This window comes from Alexandromys fortis, unplaced genomic scaffold (genome assembly GCF_014885135.2).
Source record: "Alexandromys fortis isolate MF-2015 unplaced genomic scaffold, M_Fortis_MF-2015_v1.1 scaffold_8_1_9099942, whole genome shotgun sequence".
In the NCBI taxonomy this organism is placed as follows: Eukaryota; Metazoa; Chordata; class Mammalia; order Rodentia; family Cricetidae; genus Alexandromys; species Alexandromys fortis.
Genome location: NW_026067898.1, coordinates 5,683,771 through 5,701,260, shown reverse-complemented (window position 1 = coordinate 5,701,260; position 17,490 = coordinate 5,683,771). Strand labels below are relative to the sequence as shown.

At 43.1% G+C, this 17,490-nt stretch overlaps 1 protein-coding gene across 2 annotated transcripts in view; it reads right to left on the bottom strand.

Annotated features, from left to right (window-relative positions):
• The window catches only part of Znf385b (zinc finger protein 385B), a 352,992-nt gene that overhangs the window by 259,162 nt on the left and 76,340 nt on the right, over positions 1–17,490 (bottom strand). For both annotated transcript variants that reach the window (XM_050120126.1, XM_050120118.1), the window contains exons 2-3: positions 9,403–9,554; positions 8,442–8,771 (exon numbers count right to left, since the gene is read on the bottom strand). In XM_050120126.1, the coding sequence (XP_049976083.1) occupies positions 8,442–8,724 (283 nt within the window). In that variant the 5' untranslated portion in view covers positions 8,725–8,771; positions 9,403–9,554. The remainder of the gene's footprint in view (positions 1–8,441; positions 8,772–9,402; positions 9,555–17,490) is intronic.

The window sequence follows — 17,490 nt, the reverse complement described above, 5'->3', positions numbered from 1 at the left end:
CCGAGTCCACACTGCAGAGTTCCCCAGGGTTTTAGCATTCTTAGCTTATCCTGCCGCCCGAAGTGCACAGGCCTTGCACTCAAACTCAACTTAGAACTTCAAGGAGGCGGGGACTGGGAGATGGCTCAGTCTAGCCATAGGTAAAGCGCTTGTTTGCCAATCTGAGAAGGCAGGGTAGGCCAGCCTGCTCCTGCAATCCTAGCTTTACTGAAGCCCAAACAAGAGGATCCCTGGGGCTTCCTGACCTGCCTGTCTAGACATCAGTGAGCTCCAGTTTCAGTGAGATACCTTGTCTCAAAAAAAAAAAAAAAAAAACCAATAAGTTGCAAAACAATCAAGGAAGACATCCTCTGGCCTCCATCAGCACATATATGCACAACGCACGTGCGTGTGCGCACACAACACACATGCACACAGACACGCACACGCGTGCGCACACACACACACACACACACACACACTCCAGAAAGGCAAAAGTGCCTCTTGAACGTAGGTAGGCTCATTTTCCATCTTGAGCTCCCCCGTGACTGACCGGCAGCTTCAGCCCTGCTCTCAAAGCTATCTATGGGAGCCAGGTTCAATCTCCCTCCCCCCCCCCAGCAGGGGCTGGTGGTCAGAAAGGGCCTGGCTACTGACAGCACCAGCGTCCCAGACATTCACGACACCGTCGGGGTTCACCTGCTTGTGAGCTTGCAGAGTCTGGAAGAACAACCTACCTGAGCCCACAACACAGTTCTCATTTCTGACCCAGAGAATGAGGAGTAAGTGAAAATTGTGCTACTTAATCTATTTTTTAAATTTTTTTTTTAAAAAAAATAAGTGTTTTTAACCATCCTGCCCATTTTTCCAAACTTCCAAGATTCTGCTGCTTTCCAACGCTCTGTCCCGGGTCCTGCTCAGCCTTTCAGGACGGCCTGGTTCTCACCCCGAGATTCTGAACCTTGCCTTTGCTCCCTGGGTCACTGCCCTTGCATGACGAGCTTACTTTTAGCCCTAACATGTCAACCTTACATGAGGATTGGAAACTCCTTTCCAATTTGTTACAGAGGAGAGAAAAATTAACCTTTTAGTCTGTCAGCAACCAGAGAGCAGGATGTTAGATGACGAAGCACCCTGGATGTGTTTCCCTCCCTCCTCCGGGTCTAATCCCACGCAGGGAAGCACTGAGGGTAAACAGGTGCTGGGAGGCCTGGGGCTTCGCTTCGAGTCTGTGACGTCACAGGAAGTGGGCCTGCTTTCCGTAGCTCAAACACACTGAGAGGAAAACATCACCAACGTCGCTCGCTTGACACAAACTTAGGGTCACCTGGAAGAGAGGCCTTCAGTGGAGGAACAGCCTAGATCGGACTGGCCTATGGCCGTGTCTATGAGGCATTTTCTTAATTGCTAATTGATACCAGCACACAGAGGTGGCTGCCCTCGCGAGGCAGGTCAGCCTGGGCTGGATGAGAAGGGCAGCTGCTGAGCAAGCTGGGGGAAGCAAACCAGCAATCTTAATTTTCACTCTGGTCTCTGCTTCAGTTCCTGCCTCCAGGTGCTGCCTTGAGAAGCCACCTTCGGCGTCCCTGGATGGTGGGTGACAACCAGGTAGCCAAGTAAACTCTTCCCTCCCCCAGTGGCGTTCAGTGTTGTGTCACAGCAGCAGAAAGCCCGCTAGCACACCCACCTCACAAGCTGCCCTTATTTCTGTTTTTCCAGGGTGACCGCCAGTTCTAGCACACTTCTGATCCAGTCTGGATCCGCGTCTCTGACCACCAAACAGCAGAAGCCCTTGCTCTCATCCTGATCTTTCTTATCGCTAAACATTATTTGTGGCAAAGCACTGCTTGGGGCAAGATCAGAAGTGACTCCCTGGCAGGGAACACTTTCGCATTCTGAGGAACCAGGAACCGGAGATCTCAAAGGACCCAGAACAAAGTCAATTCCTCCCACCCAAATCCCCAGGCAATATGGTTCTCCAGAGCAGGTACAAACCTCCCTTAAGGACACAGCAAAACAAAATGTGAAATGAGTATTTGTCATTCTAGCTTGCAAACATCCTGCTTCTGCCTCGAAGGACAAGGGCATCTGGGTACCAGAGTGTCAGGCTTAACTCACTGGTGGGCAGGAGATCCTGGGTGCAGCAGAAGCTGGCCCCACTGCAGACACAGGCTCCGAATGAAGCGTCACACCTGCTCTGGGGGCTCAGCTCCCACGCTAGACCCCAGCATCCGCTAGGCACGAACTCTGAGCGATCTGCCCTGCCCAATCTGTATCAGTGAACAGGAGGGAGGGAAGTAAGGGCACTTCAGTGAAGAAGCAGTCCGCAGACTGCCTTGTTCCAAACACCAGCCTCGCTCTTTTCTTTCTGCGTTCAACTCAGTTGCCCTATTGTACGCGTATCTAAGATGAAAAGCTCACGTTCTGGGTGCAGCGCATCCTCGACAGGTGAAATCCCGGTTCTAACGCACAACGGTAGAGCATCATTAGGGAGGCTCTTAGGATAACAAGATCTCCAGCTTCATCTGAGAACTCCTGAATTGGTACCCTGCAGCTGGAGCCCAGACATGCACACTGGCAAGCTCTCCAGGTAAGGGGTCTATAACCAGCCATTCACTCATCAACTGCTTTAAGTTCAGTAACGTTCAGATCTTCAGAGAAGGAGAGTAGCGGGTGGGAGAGAGATGGTGAGGAAATCATTCCAGCAGTGCTCGGGATAGAGATGATGGCTCAGGCTTCTGCTAGGAAGGCCACCCTGCACTGACGACAATGGACCGCTTACTTTACTACCTGAGATGAAAGAGTAAACTGAGCATCCCTGCCAGCATGTGGCTGCTGTCACTATTGTCACATTCTGAGAGGTAAAACAATGAAACCTCATTGTGGCACCCACATTTCCCCGATGGTAATTATGATGAACATACTTTTCTTTTTTTAAAAAAAATAAAGATTTAATTTATAATGTATACAGTGTTCTGCCTGTATGTCTGCCTACCAGCCATAAGTGGGCACCAGATCTCATTATATAGATGGTTATGAGCTACCATGTGGTTGATGGAAATTGAACTCAGGACCTCTGGAAGAGCAGTCAGTGCTCTTAACTGCTGAGCCATCTCTCCAGTCCTGATGAACATCTTTTAAATGCACCTATTGGTCATATTTTACTCTTCTGTGAATTTTTTCTGCATGTATTCCTTGATTCTTTATTAAGTTTCCAGTGTTCTTTATATATTGTAGATAGTAGTCTTTTGTTTTTGAAATGTGTGGTTTTCAAATATTTTTCTTCCTTTTATAATTTATAGTTTCATCACATTCATATAGTATTTCATGAAGCAAAAGTTTTTAACGTTTGAATCTGTCCAGTTAATCAACTTTCTGTTTTATGAATCATCCATTTGGTTTTAAGATGGAATTCCGCATTGTCCTACATCCTGGAGAGTCTCATTTTTTTTCTTATAAGTTTTATCTTTATAATTTGCAGCTATGTCTATGACATTTTGAGGTAATACTCATTTATTTTATGAAATATGGGCAGTTTTCTTTTTCCCTTGTCTACAGAGGTAACGAATGCCTGTGTCTCTTGTCTCCAGCCCACGGAATGGTATCAACCACGTTTACAGCAGGTATCTCAGCTCAATTCATCTAATCTGTTTATACCTCAGAGTCATGGCTAGAGATCTGTTACTATGGTGACTCTAAGTCCCACCAGTTGACAATCAGGATTAAGAATCATAGAGGCCTTCCTCCACTGGATTTTTTATGCATGTTTATCAAATATCAATTCAGGAGCTGTGGCGGTGGCTCGCTGGGTTAAGGGCTTGCTGTGTAAACATGAGTACTGTGAATGGCTCCCAGTTGCCCACTCAGGACTCACTGTTGCTGTACTCATCTGAAACCTCAATGTGGGGGTGGATGGGGAGAGACAAGAAGATCACGGAGTCTCATTGGCTGGCTCATCTATTGGAACTAGTAAGACCCGGGTTCACTGAGAAACCTTAATTACTCCACCCCTACTCCTCAAGCTAGCTAATAAGATGGAAATGACGACACTCAGTGTTGACTCCCGACCTCCTCGTGTGCATTCAGCGCTGAGCACACATCTATGCATATTCATAAGCCCCCTTCTCTGCCACTAAATAAACAAAATCAATTGTATGTGTATGGACTGTTTCTGGGCTCTGTATTATTTCTCACTGATCTGCATGTCTATGTAATCATCACAATCGCACTGTGATTACAGCAGCTATCAGTCAGCCTTAGGCGTGGGTAGACATTCCTCCAAACATATCCTTGTCAACATTGTTTCAGCTATCCCAGGGTTTGGGCTTTTTCCAGTGAATTTTAGAATGCTCTTGTCTATATTTGATGCAAAAATACTCATGAGATTCTAACAGTAAATTTCATAAGCATACAGATGAGTTTAGGGAGAGTTGACTTCTAATATATGTGGAGTATTCTAATCCATGAACATAGTATATGCCTCCAACTGTTAACGTCTTTGGGCTCTTTCTTCAATAGTTTATAATTTTAAGTATACAGAATCTATATGTGCTTTTAAAAGATATATCTGAGCACTTTATTTTACTATTATTATCAACGGTATTGTTTTCCTAAAAACCTGGCTTCTATACATTCATTTTTGGTCTAGCGCTCCATGGTTTTGTATGTTGATTCTTATAGAACCCTGATGAATTCATATATTGGTTGTAACAGCCGTGTTACAGATTCTCTGGGACTTTACACCTGTCAATCATGTCGTCTATGAAGGAGACTAATCTTCTGTTCCTCCTGTCTCCTCTAAGGCCCCTGTCTATGTTCTTGTTTTATTTCAGCGCTCAGGACTCCCATGACTGCATGGTGAATAAGAGGTATTGAAGTAAAATATTTATTCTGTTCCATATTCCTGGGCTTAATCCTACAATCTTTTAACATCAAGCTGTAGGCATTTTGTAGATTATCTCTATTACATTTAGATAATTATTTTAAATAATATTCATGCTAATGGGTATTGGAATTTATCTAGCAGTGTTCAAGAAAAACAATGCATCAGTTACTATAATCACATGAGTTTTCTTTTTGACTTATTGAAATATCTTGATTGATTTTTAGTATGTTGTCCTAACTTTATATATATACCTCAAAACTCCTTGATCATATTTTTATTCATTTCTGAATTAAAACTGTTTATATTTTGAGAAGTTTTGATTCTAGATGCATAGGTGATATTACATAATAGTTCTCTTTTTTTCTATTATTTTTGTCTGCTTTTGGTATCAGTGTGATACTGGTCACACAAAAGACATGACAAAACGTTTCTTCCTCCTGCCTTTTCTGGAAGATATTTTGTAAACTTGATATCAATTTCCCTTCAAATGCTCAGTAGAACTGCCTGTGGGTTCCTGTACCATGCTACAAATTCCAATACTGTGAGACCAACATAAAGAAGCAGCAGCCACTTCCTAAAGTAATAGTTATCAAGCAGGACATCATTATGACTCCATCATTCTCCTTTGAACAAGAAACGGTTACAAGCCCTACCAATGTATGAGCAGCGAGAGCTACTAGGGCTGTACATATCACACTCAGCGGCTTGAGCAACCTCAGTTCTCCGCATTATGTCTGCAGTCAAGGTGTCTAGTGTGGGACGGCTGCTTCTCTGTGCTCTGAGGAGTGTCTGCTTCAGGCTCAAGTTACAGTTAGTCATTTTCTCCTGTGTCTTCTCACACTCTCCTCTCCATAGACGCATGTCCCTGTATTTCAGTTCCTTTCTTTAAGGTAGCAAATGATTTTTAATTTTAAAGGAATTAAAGGCTTTGTTTTCGCTCAATTACTTCTATAAAGACTGTGCCTCCAAATAGTGCCCCATTTTAAGAGCTCGGACTGCAACACACGAGGTGTGCATTATTGTTGTTCCTTTGCTGATTTTGTTTTGCTTTTGGGGTGGGGAACAAATTTCAATCATCATACTCTCTGAAGTTAAGCAATAATGAACACAAAAACAGAAACACCGGCATTTTGTTCCTTGAGTTCTGTCCTTGAAATTGCCAGCCTCCTTATGCTACCTGAACAAGAAAGAGAAGCCCCATCCCTCAAAGCCCGTTTTCTACCTGTCGAGGTCCCATCACATCCCGATTTTTACGATGAACTCTGGCTCTGTTATCAAGCTCCCTGAGTTGGAACTTATGAGAGCTGAAGGCAGAGTTTTATTAGGACTACAGCAGGCAAGAAAACACAGAGACACACAGATGAGGAAATGGTGTGAGCAGCTCCCAGCTGAGGGCAAGCTGGAGACACTGCTATCTCACAAGGGACCCCTGGTGACCAAGTACCTACTTGGGGAGCCCAGCGTAGACACAGCAAGGACAGCAGACACCAACTAAGGAGAGCACTACCACTTTGGCAAGGCCAAGGGGAGATCACCACCACGCCTTCAGCCTCACCGCGTCCCCATCTCCTGAGCTAAATGGCAGGCTGAGGTGGAGCAGGGTGATAGTGGCTGTGTCTAGCTCTACTCTAAATTCCAGGGGCCATGGAGCTAAATCTTCACTGAGATCAATGAAATGGAAGTTTTATGAACAGAACACAATAGTCCTCGTCAGAGAGTCCTGGACAAACAAGCGAAGGTGAGGAGCTATGGGTAGAGACCAGCGTTGAGGGAGCAACCGCCTCGCAAGAAACAGCAGTGTGACCGACCAAAACAGAGGAAAGTGAGTGGCTGAAAAATGGCCTGAGGTCAGGCTTGGTCCTCATTGAATAAGAGGCTTAGAACATTAAAAAATGTACATATGCCACCCGCTAATGCCACCCAGCATCCTACGACAGAAACCCACCCCTGTCATCAGGTGGCGCACGCCTTTAATCCCAGCACTCAGGAGGCAGAGGCAGGTGGATCTCTGTGGGTTCAAAACTATCTTGGGCTACTGAGCGAGTTCTAGGACAGTTAGAGCTGCTACACCAAGAAACCCTGTCTTGAAAACCCAACAACAACAACAACAACAACAAAAAAAAAACAAACAAAGAAGAAACTACATAATTTAAATTACTAAGGTAACTATAGACATTCGGACTGAGATGTAATCCAAACCATTTCTCGGGTTATTTGCTTTCTAACTGAGATATCAATTTTTAGCCTGACAATAACATATTCTTAATGTGAAAAATAATGCATACACATGCTTCTGTGAACAATTATAATTGCCACTGTAGTAAATAAGTAGAAATGGGATGTGATTTTTCACAGTCATAGGCGTGTGTCTTCTATCATGGTGTGATAAACACAGATTACGGGAATTAGTTTAATGAAGTTAAACTTGTTTTACTAGGCAAAAGCCATGGTTGCACTTAGCTTTAAATACAAAAGCTGCCTTATTGGCCGCACACATTCATTTCCAGCTGTGGTCAATGTGTACCAGGGTTCAGCAAACAAAATCAGTACACCAACAACTGACATTCCTGCATTGCCTCATGTATGTCGAAGCCATGTAACCAACAAACAACTGTCAGATGGGTTTGAGAGCCCTTCTACCTCTTTTAGGGGGGATTTGCTCTATTTTCGAGACAGGATTTCTCTGTGTATGTAGCTTTGGAGCCTGTTCTGGAACTAGCTCTTGTAGACCAGGCTGGCCTCGAAGTCACTGAGATCCCCCTGCCTCTGTCTCTTGAGTGCTGGAATGAAAGGCCTGCGCCACCACCGCCCAGCTCAAGGGGGGGGGGTGTCTTTTACAGCCAAAGAAGAAACCCACTTTGAGTGGAAACCTTCTCTAGAGATACCAGTAAAACTCAATTCTCATTAGTTCTGTCAGAGGAAGCCAGCACTAAGCAGTGCTGTGGAGGAGGAGAGGTTGTCCAAGGATAAGGTGAAGAGTTTGAAAGGCAAGCCAAATGCAAGAAATGTAAACTCTCCTCCTGGCGGACGGGCGAGAGGTGGGAACTCAGAAGAGAGGCTTGCTGGCTGGCTGAGGGGCTGGTTCCAGCGTCAGCTCTACTACAGCGCCGAGGGCAGCCCTCCAAAGAGTAAGACAAGTCACGGGTGCTAGATTAATGCTTGCTGACGGGATGGTAGGTTGTTATAAATAAAGGCTGTGGCTTTTTAGATGCCCTCGAGTAGGATGCCAACCAGTAGAAAGCAGTGAAGAAAGCCTCATTCTAAGGGAGGAAGTAATGGTTACCATCGATCAATTTTAAACACATTTCAAAAGCTCACCCAGTATGGGGAAAGAGTAAGTGCATGGACCAATGTACCAGTGTGTGCACGTGTGTGTGTGTGTGTGTGTGTGTGTGTGTGTGTGTGTGTGTAAATTCTCTCAGGGTGAACAAACATATTCCCAAATTTCACCTCTAGAGAAACAGCCTACATTGTGGTAGTAGTTTTAAGATAACCAATACATTGCTTTGAAACCTTCATTTCCTGTAGCAGAACCATTTTTCCAAAACAGCAGTGGTGTGCGGGGCCTGCTTCCTACCTGTGCTGGTGTTGGTGCCTGGGCAAGGGCAAGCGCTGGCCAAGAGTGGGCCTGAGCCCGGGGCTGGGGGCGGAGGCTGCCCATCGCTCAGCTGCTTGACCCGCTTTCGATGCGACTTGCCGTCATAGTGGACCTGGGCCTGGGCCGCAGAGTTTAGCTGGATGTTGCACACATCGCAAAAGGAGAAGAGAATCTTCTTTTTCTCTTTATTGCACGGGTCCCCAGGCCTGTCGTTCTTTAACCCCTTCTCTTCAAAGCCCCGTAGGAAGGCTTCCATATTCATAATCCCATCTTCACGATGGCTGTCATGGCTTAAGGAGTACTTCAGAACTGAAAGGAAAGAAAGCATGAAGGTCTACAAATTTATATATGCTTTCTTGTCTTCCAGCACTATGATAATTCACTTTTAATGGCTGAGTTCAGCAGATAGGCCTTCAAAAAATTTGAAGCATTTTATATCCCCCTCTGCCTCTCTTTTCTCACCCCTCCCTCTCACCTCTCACTCCCTCTGTCCTTTTAACTCCTGCCTACCCAGGAGATCTTGGCTAGCAGGGGTTATCTCCAGGAAACCCATTCTGAGCCCAGAGTAAGGACAAGGTCTGGTCATGTGCAGCCAGGAACTGATACGGCTTTCCTTCATGGTGTCTACCACATTGCAAATTCCATGTCCAGGAATATATTTATCTTGTGTCTGTTTCCCTCACTAAGTGTAATCTCTGTGAGGACAGCAACCTCATCTCTGGGTATGTTTTAGGCCTAGAACTGAACCTTTTTATATAGTAGGCATATGAATATCTGTTCAAAAAAGAAAGGAATGTTTTGAAACCAAAGAACCCATTAAGACAAAAATGAACACAGAGTGCGCGCGCGCACACACACACACACACACACACACACCCCTTCACACAAGCAAACAGACTAGGATTGACAAAGACTAAAGCACAGCATGGCCACAACTTACACTGGATTGTCTTCTAAAAGCCCCTTCAGAAGACAGCCATCTGGAATTCGCACATATTTTCTTGTAGATGTAGTGAAGCAAACCGTTCGTAAATTTCCAGATTAGCCCATGAATATCAATTTAATCTTTGATAAACTTGAAATGCAGAGCATCTGAAATAGAATAGAAATACAATATTACAGTAAATGGGTGCATATGTTAAAAGAGTAACACAGACACTAACATAATTATATTTTAAAATGCCAACCTTTTCTTTCAATGATTAGATAACAAAGTCAAGAAGAATGATACCCCTCCTAAGGGATTTAAAAAGGAATTTTTTCAGTGCCTTGAGACCCTCAGTTAGTGAAAGTGACCTTGCCTTTTTATTTATTTATTGTGCAGTTACACTTTAAATTGGGTAAATGTTCATTTCAGCTGACCCCAGAATCGCTGGCATCTTCATGCCATCCATGTAGTTTTGTCAGTGTTTGGTCTCTTGGGTTGGATGAGGAGCAAGCCACTCTTCGAGAAGAGGAGATATGTGTATGCAGGCACAGTGAAAACACTCCAGCACCTCACTCAAGGGACTAAGGCAGGAGAATTTCAAGTTCAAAGCCAGGATGGGCTATATACCAAACCTCACCTCAAAAAACAAAAATGAAAATTAAAAACAAGGACAAACAACTGGCCAAGAAGGATGAAAAAAGTCATATAAAAGAAGAATCAGGCCGGGCAGGGGTGGCGCACGCCTTTAATCCCAGCACTCGGGAGGCAGAGGCAGGCGGATCTCTGTGAGTTCAAGGCCAGCCTGGTCTAACAAGAGCTAGTTCCAGGACAGGAACCAAAAGCTACAGAGAAACTCTGTCTCGAAAAAAGAAGAAGGANGGAAGTGGCGGAAGGAGGAAAAAGAGGAGGAAGGAGAAGAAGAAGAGGAAGAAGGAGAAGAGGAGGAAGGAGAAGAAGAAGAAGAAGAAGAAGAAGAAGAAGAAGAAGAAGAAGAAGAAGAAGAAGAAGAAGAAGAAGAAGAAGAAGAAGAAGAAGAAGAAATCAGGACTCATAATGACTTGCAATAGGTTTTTGTGTATAAGATAAACTTTGAGGATTAAAATATATCATTGGCTTTGAGCGACTATTTCATTCAATTGGCTTTGGGCTCTCTGGAAAGGAGAAATGAAGCCCGAGTTCACAAGCAGTTGTGCACAAGCTCCATAATGAGAACTCAGATGAGTGTGACCATAAAGACAGACGTTGATTCCACGCGCAGTATACCAACTACATCTTCAACTTTGCCCATACGCCCAGCTGTGACGGCAGTTCACATCTTCTTACTTGATACTTAAAACATACTCAGCCCATGGAGAGTCTTACCGGGTGCCACCATTTTAAGGGACTCTATTCCTTAATCAGTTTTCTTCCTTTAAATTTACACCCACAGGCTGGCGAGATGACGCAACAAGTAATGACGCCAAGCCTGACAACCTGGGTTCAGTTCCCAAGACTTACACATTGGAAGGAGAGAACTGACTCCACCTCCACACAAGAGGTGACATACTTCCCCTATAGCTAAAAGATGGGTGGGGATCTACACAAACTATGCATAAATAACAAGTAAGCAATTTCCATATCTAAGCTGGAGAAAAAGAATTCTTATTAAGATGTGACTTGAATTACACATATACTACACATCACACGTATTACTCAGAGCTGTGCTGGCGTGGGTCACCTTTCTTAGCTGGACATTGGCTTACAATGATCAGGTGGGAGCTTAAGCAAGAATGAACCTCTTAATTAATATTCCAGTTGAACCCTGACATGCTCACTGGACAAAGTAACTTTGTCCATCCCACCCATCAGGCACAGAGTGGCTCTCAAGCCTACTACCAACAGGTTTCTGACCTGGCCTTCAAGGCTCTTAAGGCATGCACCCCACGGGACCCTTCAGCTTACTTCCATGGTTAATGGTCCCATCACTGCCCTCCTCGCTTCCTGGGTACCCTCCTTGTGGACAGACAGCACATGGACAACACACCCTAAGGCCCCAAAGTAGATAGATCGTGATGGGGATGGGTAAACCAGGTCATTGTGGTATAACTGCCCCAGGAAAAATCTGGTAAGAAATGTGCCAATTGGTCATGGATCAGCCTGCAACTCAGGACAGGTAATGCATATTCTCCCTGTTCTTGCTCTTATTGCCCCTCTAAACAAACTGATTTATTAGAGGGAGAAATTGGCACTTTAAATACCTTGATGAGACTCAGTTGTGACCCTTGCTTTTCTTCATTTTGTATGATACCTTTTGAGGTGAGGGATGTTAGTTCAGCATGCTAGGAGCTGACTAAATATATTACGGGCCCATGATCAACTGAGTTTTTATATTATTCATTACAACTGACACAAAAAAATTCAATTAGAACAGATAAAGGCAGAGGTTATGGCCTCGTCTATTCATTTTTTGAAAAAGTTTGGCATAGTATAAAAGGGCTATTTGATTCCTCCTGGATGCTCACATATACCTTAATTGGCAAGGTAGTATTGTTAATCCTTATTCTTTTTAATTGCCTCCTGCAGCATTTTGATAGCAGTGGGCAGCAACTGAGGTTGTTAATGGCTCTTAGGCATCCCTCTCTCAGTCATCCACAGGAGGTTAGCATGCCTGGTTGTCTGAAATTCAAAAGGCTATGCCTAGTTCCCCAACCCTGGTAGCTCTCTAGCTCTTCGAGGGATGGTACTCAAAGTTAGGTAAGAACTTGTTCAGCAGGCCAGTCTAAGACAGGCACAGTCCAGTCGCTCAGCTGTCCTGAGGCAGAGTCAACAAGGCGTGAGAAAAGAACTCTGGCTCATGCTGAGTGCCCGTGTTCTAAAGAAAAAGAGTGGATGTGTAGGAAGATAAGGCCTACAAGGCTGAGAGATGAGCCAACTTGGAGTCTGCCTGAGGGCCTAGCAACAGGCATGGTCAGAGGTCCTGATTGTGCCTAGTCAATGAGGGACAACCACACAATGTCAATGGACTGGAACGCAGCCTGGGTGCTGGGACGAGGGGTATATAAGGTCCCCTCATTGCTGAATAAATAAGTCTGCTGTTTTCCTTTTACCTGATGCCCGTTGTCTATGCCATTGGCGCCATACCTTCTTACCCCTCCCCCGAGGGAGTAAGGACCCAGCAAGACACACCTGTAAGTACTTTTGGTTTTAGACTTCAAACCCACAACCTCGTCACACTTCAGAACGTCAGTGCCGTAAGAAAGCTATGTTCAAACTTTATCATACTCTCTCTTTAAATATCTGAATGGCGAATGAGCTGAACTGATCAATAGTTTGTAATGAGGTAATCAATGCTGCACCCCAGTGAGAGAACACCAATCCACAGCAAAGCAAGAAAAAGTGGGACCTGTGAACCTCATAAAACTAGTCAGCAGACCTCCCTAGCATCACTAGATCCCACTCAAGCAACTATTAAGACCTGTGAGTCCCCTAAAGGCTGTCTCCTTCCATCTGAAAATGTGAACTCTAAAGGTCTCTGGCTTTGCCCATGTTGTAAATAAACACAGTGTTTCATAGAAGCAAAGTATCCATCATATACTTATAAAGGAATATCCCCCTTTATATCTGAGAGTGAAACAAGGCCCTTCTGCATTACAAAAGGTAAGCCAGCTGCCTCTACTTTTCTGGCTACTGTAATTTGTCCCAGAAAGAAGTTACATTTTACATTGGTTTACTCATGCATACTCTAGGCAGGAAATTGGGAGCCTGGAAAGCTTGTACCTTCTCCTAGAGCAACACAACCCAGGGATCCTTCAAGCCCAGAACCACATCCATGGGCCACTCTGGCAAGGGTGTGATGCCTTAAGCAATGTTCGCCAACTCCTAGGTACCAGTTCAAGATCTGGTTTCAGTCATTACATTTCCTGGCTTCTTAGGTGAAACAAAGCCGGTTCTCACTAACGTCACTTGTAACCAGAGTACATTTAGTCACAGAGGTCTTGGGAAAGGGACCTAGAGGTGGCAAATATCAGAGTCTTGACATCTGCATTGGGTCCAAAATGATATAATGCCCAGGCTCACACCATGTGTGAAGTGATGGTGTTTATAATGTCAACTTTCTGGATAAGGGTAAGGTTAACAGTTGAGTCTAAGTGGAAGAAGAGAGAAAAATATCACTTGCTATTTTAATTGTTTTTTATCAGACTATCTTAGATGGCATGTTTTGTATGTATGCATGGGAAAGAAAGCCCTTCAGGCAGGGCTGCTGATTTTTGAGAGCAGTAAGCAATATGCTGCTTTAGGTGAACCAGGTGTCTCTGGGGACAGGAAAAGGAGAAGCAAACAGACAAAGTATTTTGTGCCCAATAAATTTGGGTATGCTGTTTGGTCATTTTCATAGAATTTTAGGAAGTCTTTAATTTCTTCCTTTACTTCTTCCTTGATCCATTGGTGATTCAGGTGAGCATTGTTTAATTTCTATTTGTTTTGAGGGCTTTCGGAAATTACTGTTGCTGTTGTATTCTAATTTTAAGCCATGGCAATCTGATAAGATACATGGGGTTATTCTAGCTTTTTTTTTTTTTTTGTATCTGTTGAGGTTTGCTTTGTTGCCTAGCATGTGTTCAATTTTTGAGAAGATTCCATGCGGTGTTGAGAAGAAGGTATATTCTTTTATGTTTGAATGGAATGTTCTATATATGTCTGCTAAGTCTATTTGAGTCATAACATCTGTTAGTGCTTTTATTTCTCTATTAGGTTTCTGTCTGGCATACCTGTCAAGTTATGGGAGTGGGGTGTCGAAGCCTCCCACTATTACTGTGTGGTGTTTAATATGTGATTTAAGCTTTAGAAGTGTTTCTTTTACATAGAAGATGCCCTTGTATTCAGGGCATAGATGTTCTGTATTGAAATTTCCTCTTGATTGATTTTTCCTGTGACCAACGTGAAATTCCTTCTTTGTCTCTTTTGATTGATTTTAGTTTGAGGTCTATTTTGTTAGATATTAGAATAGCTATACCAGCTTGTTTCTTAGGTCCATTTGACTAGAAATCTTTTCCCCAACCCTTTACTCTGAGGCAATGTCTGTCTTTGATGATGAGGTGAGTTCCTTGTATGCATCAGAAGGATGGATTTTGCTTACGTATCCAATCCTTTAGCTTGCGTCTTTTTATAGGTTTATATTGAGGGATTTTAGTGATTGCGAGTTCCTGTTATTTTAGTTTTCACTATTGGTGATGTTATTGTGTGTGTTTTTCCCTTCTTTGGAATTTGCTGCTGTGAGATCATCTATTGTCTGTGTTTTTGTGAATGTAACTAACTTCCTTGGGTTGGAGATTCCTCCTAGTACTTTGTCTAGGGCTGGGTTTGTGGCTAGGTATTGGTTAAATCTTGTTTTATCCTTCTATGATGATGGAAGGTTTTGTTGAGTACAGTAGTCTGGGCTGGTATCTGAGGTCCCTTACTGTCTGCCTAACGCTTGACCAGGACCTTCTGGCTTTCATTGTTTCCACTAAGAAGTAATTCTGATAGATCTGCCTTAATTCTGATAGATCTGCCTTTATATGTTACTTGGCCTTTTTCCTTTGCAGCTCTTAATATTCTTTCTTTATTCTGTATGTTTAGTGTTTTTATTATTATGTGGCAAGGGGACTTTTTTTGGTTCTGTCTATTTGGCATTTTATAAGCTTCTCGTATCTTTGTATGCATATCTTTTTTTTAGGTTGGTAAAGGTTACTTCTATGAGTTTGTTGAATATATTTTCTGTGCCTTTGAGTTGGACTTCTTCTTCTTCTATCCCTATTATTCTTAGGTTTAGTCTTCTATGGTGTCCCATATTTCCTGGATATTTTGTGTTCAGCTTTTGTTAGATTTGATGTTTTCTTTATTAGGTTAATGTTTTCTTCGTTAGATTAATGTTTTCTTTTGTTAGGTTTAATGTTTTGTTAAATTTAATGTTTTGTTTGATTTAATGTTTTCTTTGACCAGTGAGTGTATTTCCTCTATCGTATCTTCAATGCTTGAGATTCTCTTTCCACCTCTAGTATTCTGTAGTCTATGCTTGCATTTGTGGTTTCTAATTGTTTTCCCATATTTTCCATTTCCATAATTCCATCAGTTTCTGTTTTCTTTATTGTCTCTATTTCAGGTTTCAAGTCTTCAATCATTTCTTTCATCTGTTTGATTGCTTTTTCTTGGTTTTCTTTAAGGGATTTTTTTGATTTCTTCCGATTTTTTGTTTGTCTTTTCCTCCATTTCTTTGAGGGAATCTTTCATTTCTTCTTTAAGTTGTTTTTCTTCTGCTTCATCTCTATTGGGGAATTCAAGTGTTGCTGTTGTAGAGCCACTAGTGTTTGTTAGTGTTGTGTTGCTCTTTGTGATGTTGAGTTTATTGTTACCTTATTTACCCATCTTTTCCTCCTATTGGTGTAGCTGGGGCTGTGTACGTGGTGATCAATCTTCCAGGTGTCAGCAGATCCAAGGCTCAGGTGGTTGTTCTTCACGGTGCAGTCTGGGCCACAGTTTCATTCACCCCAGAGGTCACTCGGCATTCCTGTAGGTCTGCAATCCTGTGCTGCAAGAGCTCCTTCCGCTCCTTCAGCCAATAGCCTTTAAGATACCAGTCCACTGGGGCATGGTCTCTTATACTTTTAAAAAGCAGCAGGAACTGGGAGCCCACTCTCTTGCTTCTGGCTCCCTTTCAGGAGGCTAGACTCTCTGTTTCCTGTTTGTGACAAGAGGACTATTGTTTGGGATGGTGATCTGTAAAATTTTCCCCTTAAATAAATAACCCCTTTTATTATCCATAATTCTTAACTGGTGTGGGATTGTTTTGTGGCTTCAATCCTGGAGGGTTCTTTGGTCCTGCTCCTGTGGAGGTCATTGGGCCTGCTCTGGTGTAGGTCGCTGGGTTGAGCCTGCTCCTGTAGGTGTCCCTGTCTCAGGCCTGTTCCTGCAGAGGTCTCTAGCCTGTACCTGGTCCCATAGATGGGCCTCTTCCCATACAGGTTGCTGGTTCAGGCTTGCTCCAGTGGAAGTATCTTTTTTTCCAATTTAGATACCAATCATCTCAAGCATTTATTGGAATTACTAACCTTTTACCACTACCTTATCAATTTTGTCCTCAGGACACATGCTCACACCTGCACAGGAACCCATCATATTCACTATGGTCTCACGTATGCAGACTGACTCCTTTGCTCTGATCAGCTTATTTTTTTCCCCTCTGCTAAAACCAGGATGTCTTACTGCAGCTTCTTGATAGTCTGTGAGCTCTGGGGATTCAAATCCTTCGCCTTCTTCGTCCTCTAGAGTTTCCTGGGCTGTCTCCGGTTCTTTGAAATTCACACGTTTGAATCATGTCAATTTTTAAAAAGCAAATCATCTGGATTTTAGATATCATTACTTTAAATATACTAATTGTGGAGAATAAGCTCACTAGTTTTTTAATTAAAAAATACATAGTAATTTCAAAAATGAAATCCGACCAAAGAATTTTAAAAACAGTTTCGTTTTCCAAGAGGGGAATAAAATATTTCAATTATAGTTGTGTGTGTGTGAACAACTATAGTTGTGTGTGCGTGTGTGTGAAGTATATTCTAGAAGAAAGTACCTGTAAAATGTAGTCATTATTCCCTCAAATAAATCATGAGATAAGGGTTTTTTTCTTCATGTAAGTGTGGAGAAAGTACACGAGCAGCCTAGCAGGGTTTTGTGTTTTCAACATCTTAGCTACTCTTTAATAGTCTCAAGGTACAAGGGAGTGTGTTCTGAGCCTAGGTGGCCATCCGCCTCATTTAACTTGAAGTTGTCCCTGTTTGCGTCTATCAGCCTGGTACTGTAGTGTTTTTCGTGGGCACGGGTGTCCTGATTTGACCTACTAGTCAAATAACAAGTTCATACAAATTTGATTGCTTGTTTTTTTTTTTTTTTTTACTACAAATGCCACACCAATTTATTGCCCAAGAAAATAGTTTCCTTTGTGAACAAATTATCGTAAATTAGAACTGCTTAAGTGTTTCCAAATGTTCCTTTTACCCATAAAGCCCTCTTGATGGGTTAGGAAGAACTGCCTTTGGTGATGCTGGGTTTAAAAAACCTTCATGAGTGAGAGAACGGGTCCACTGG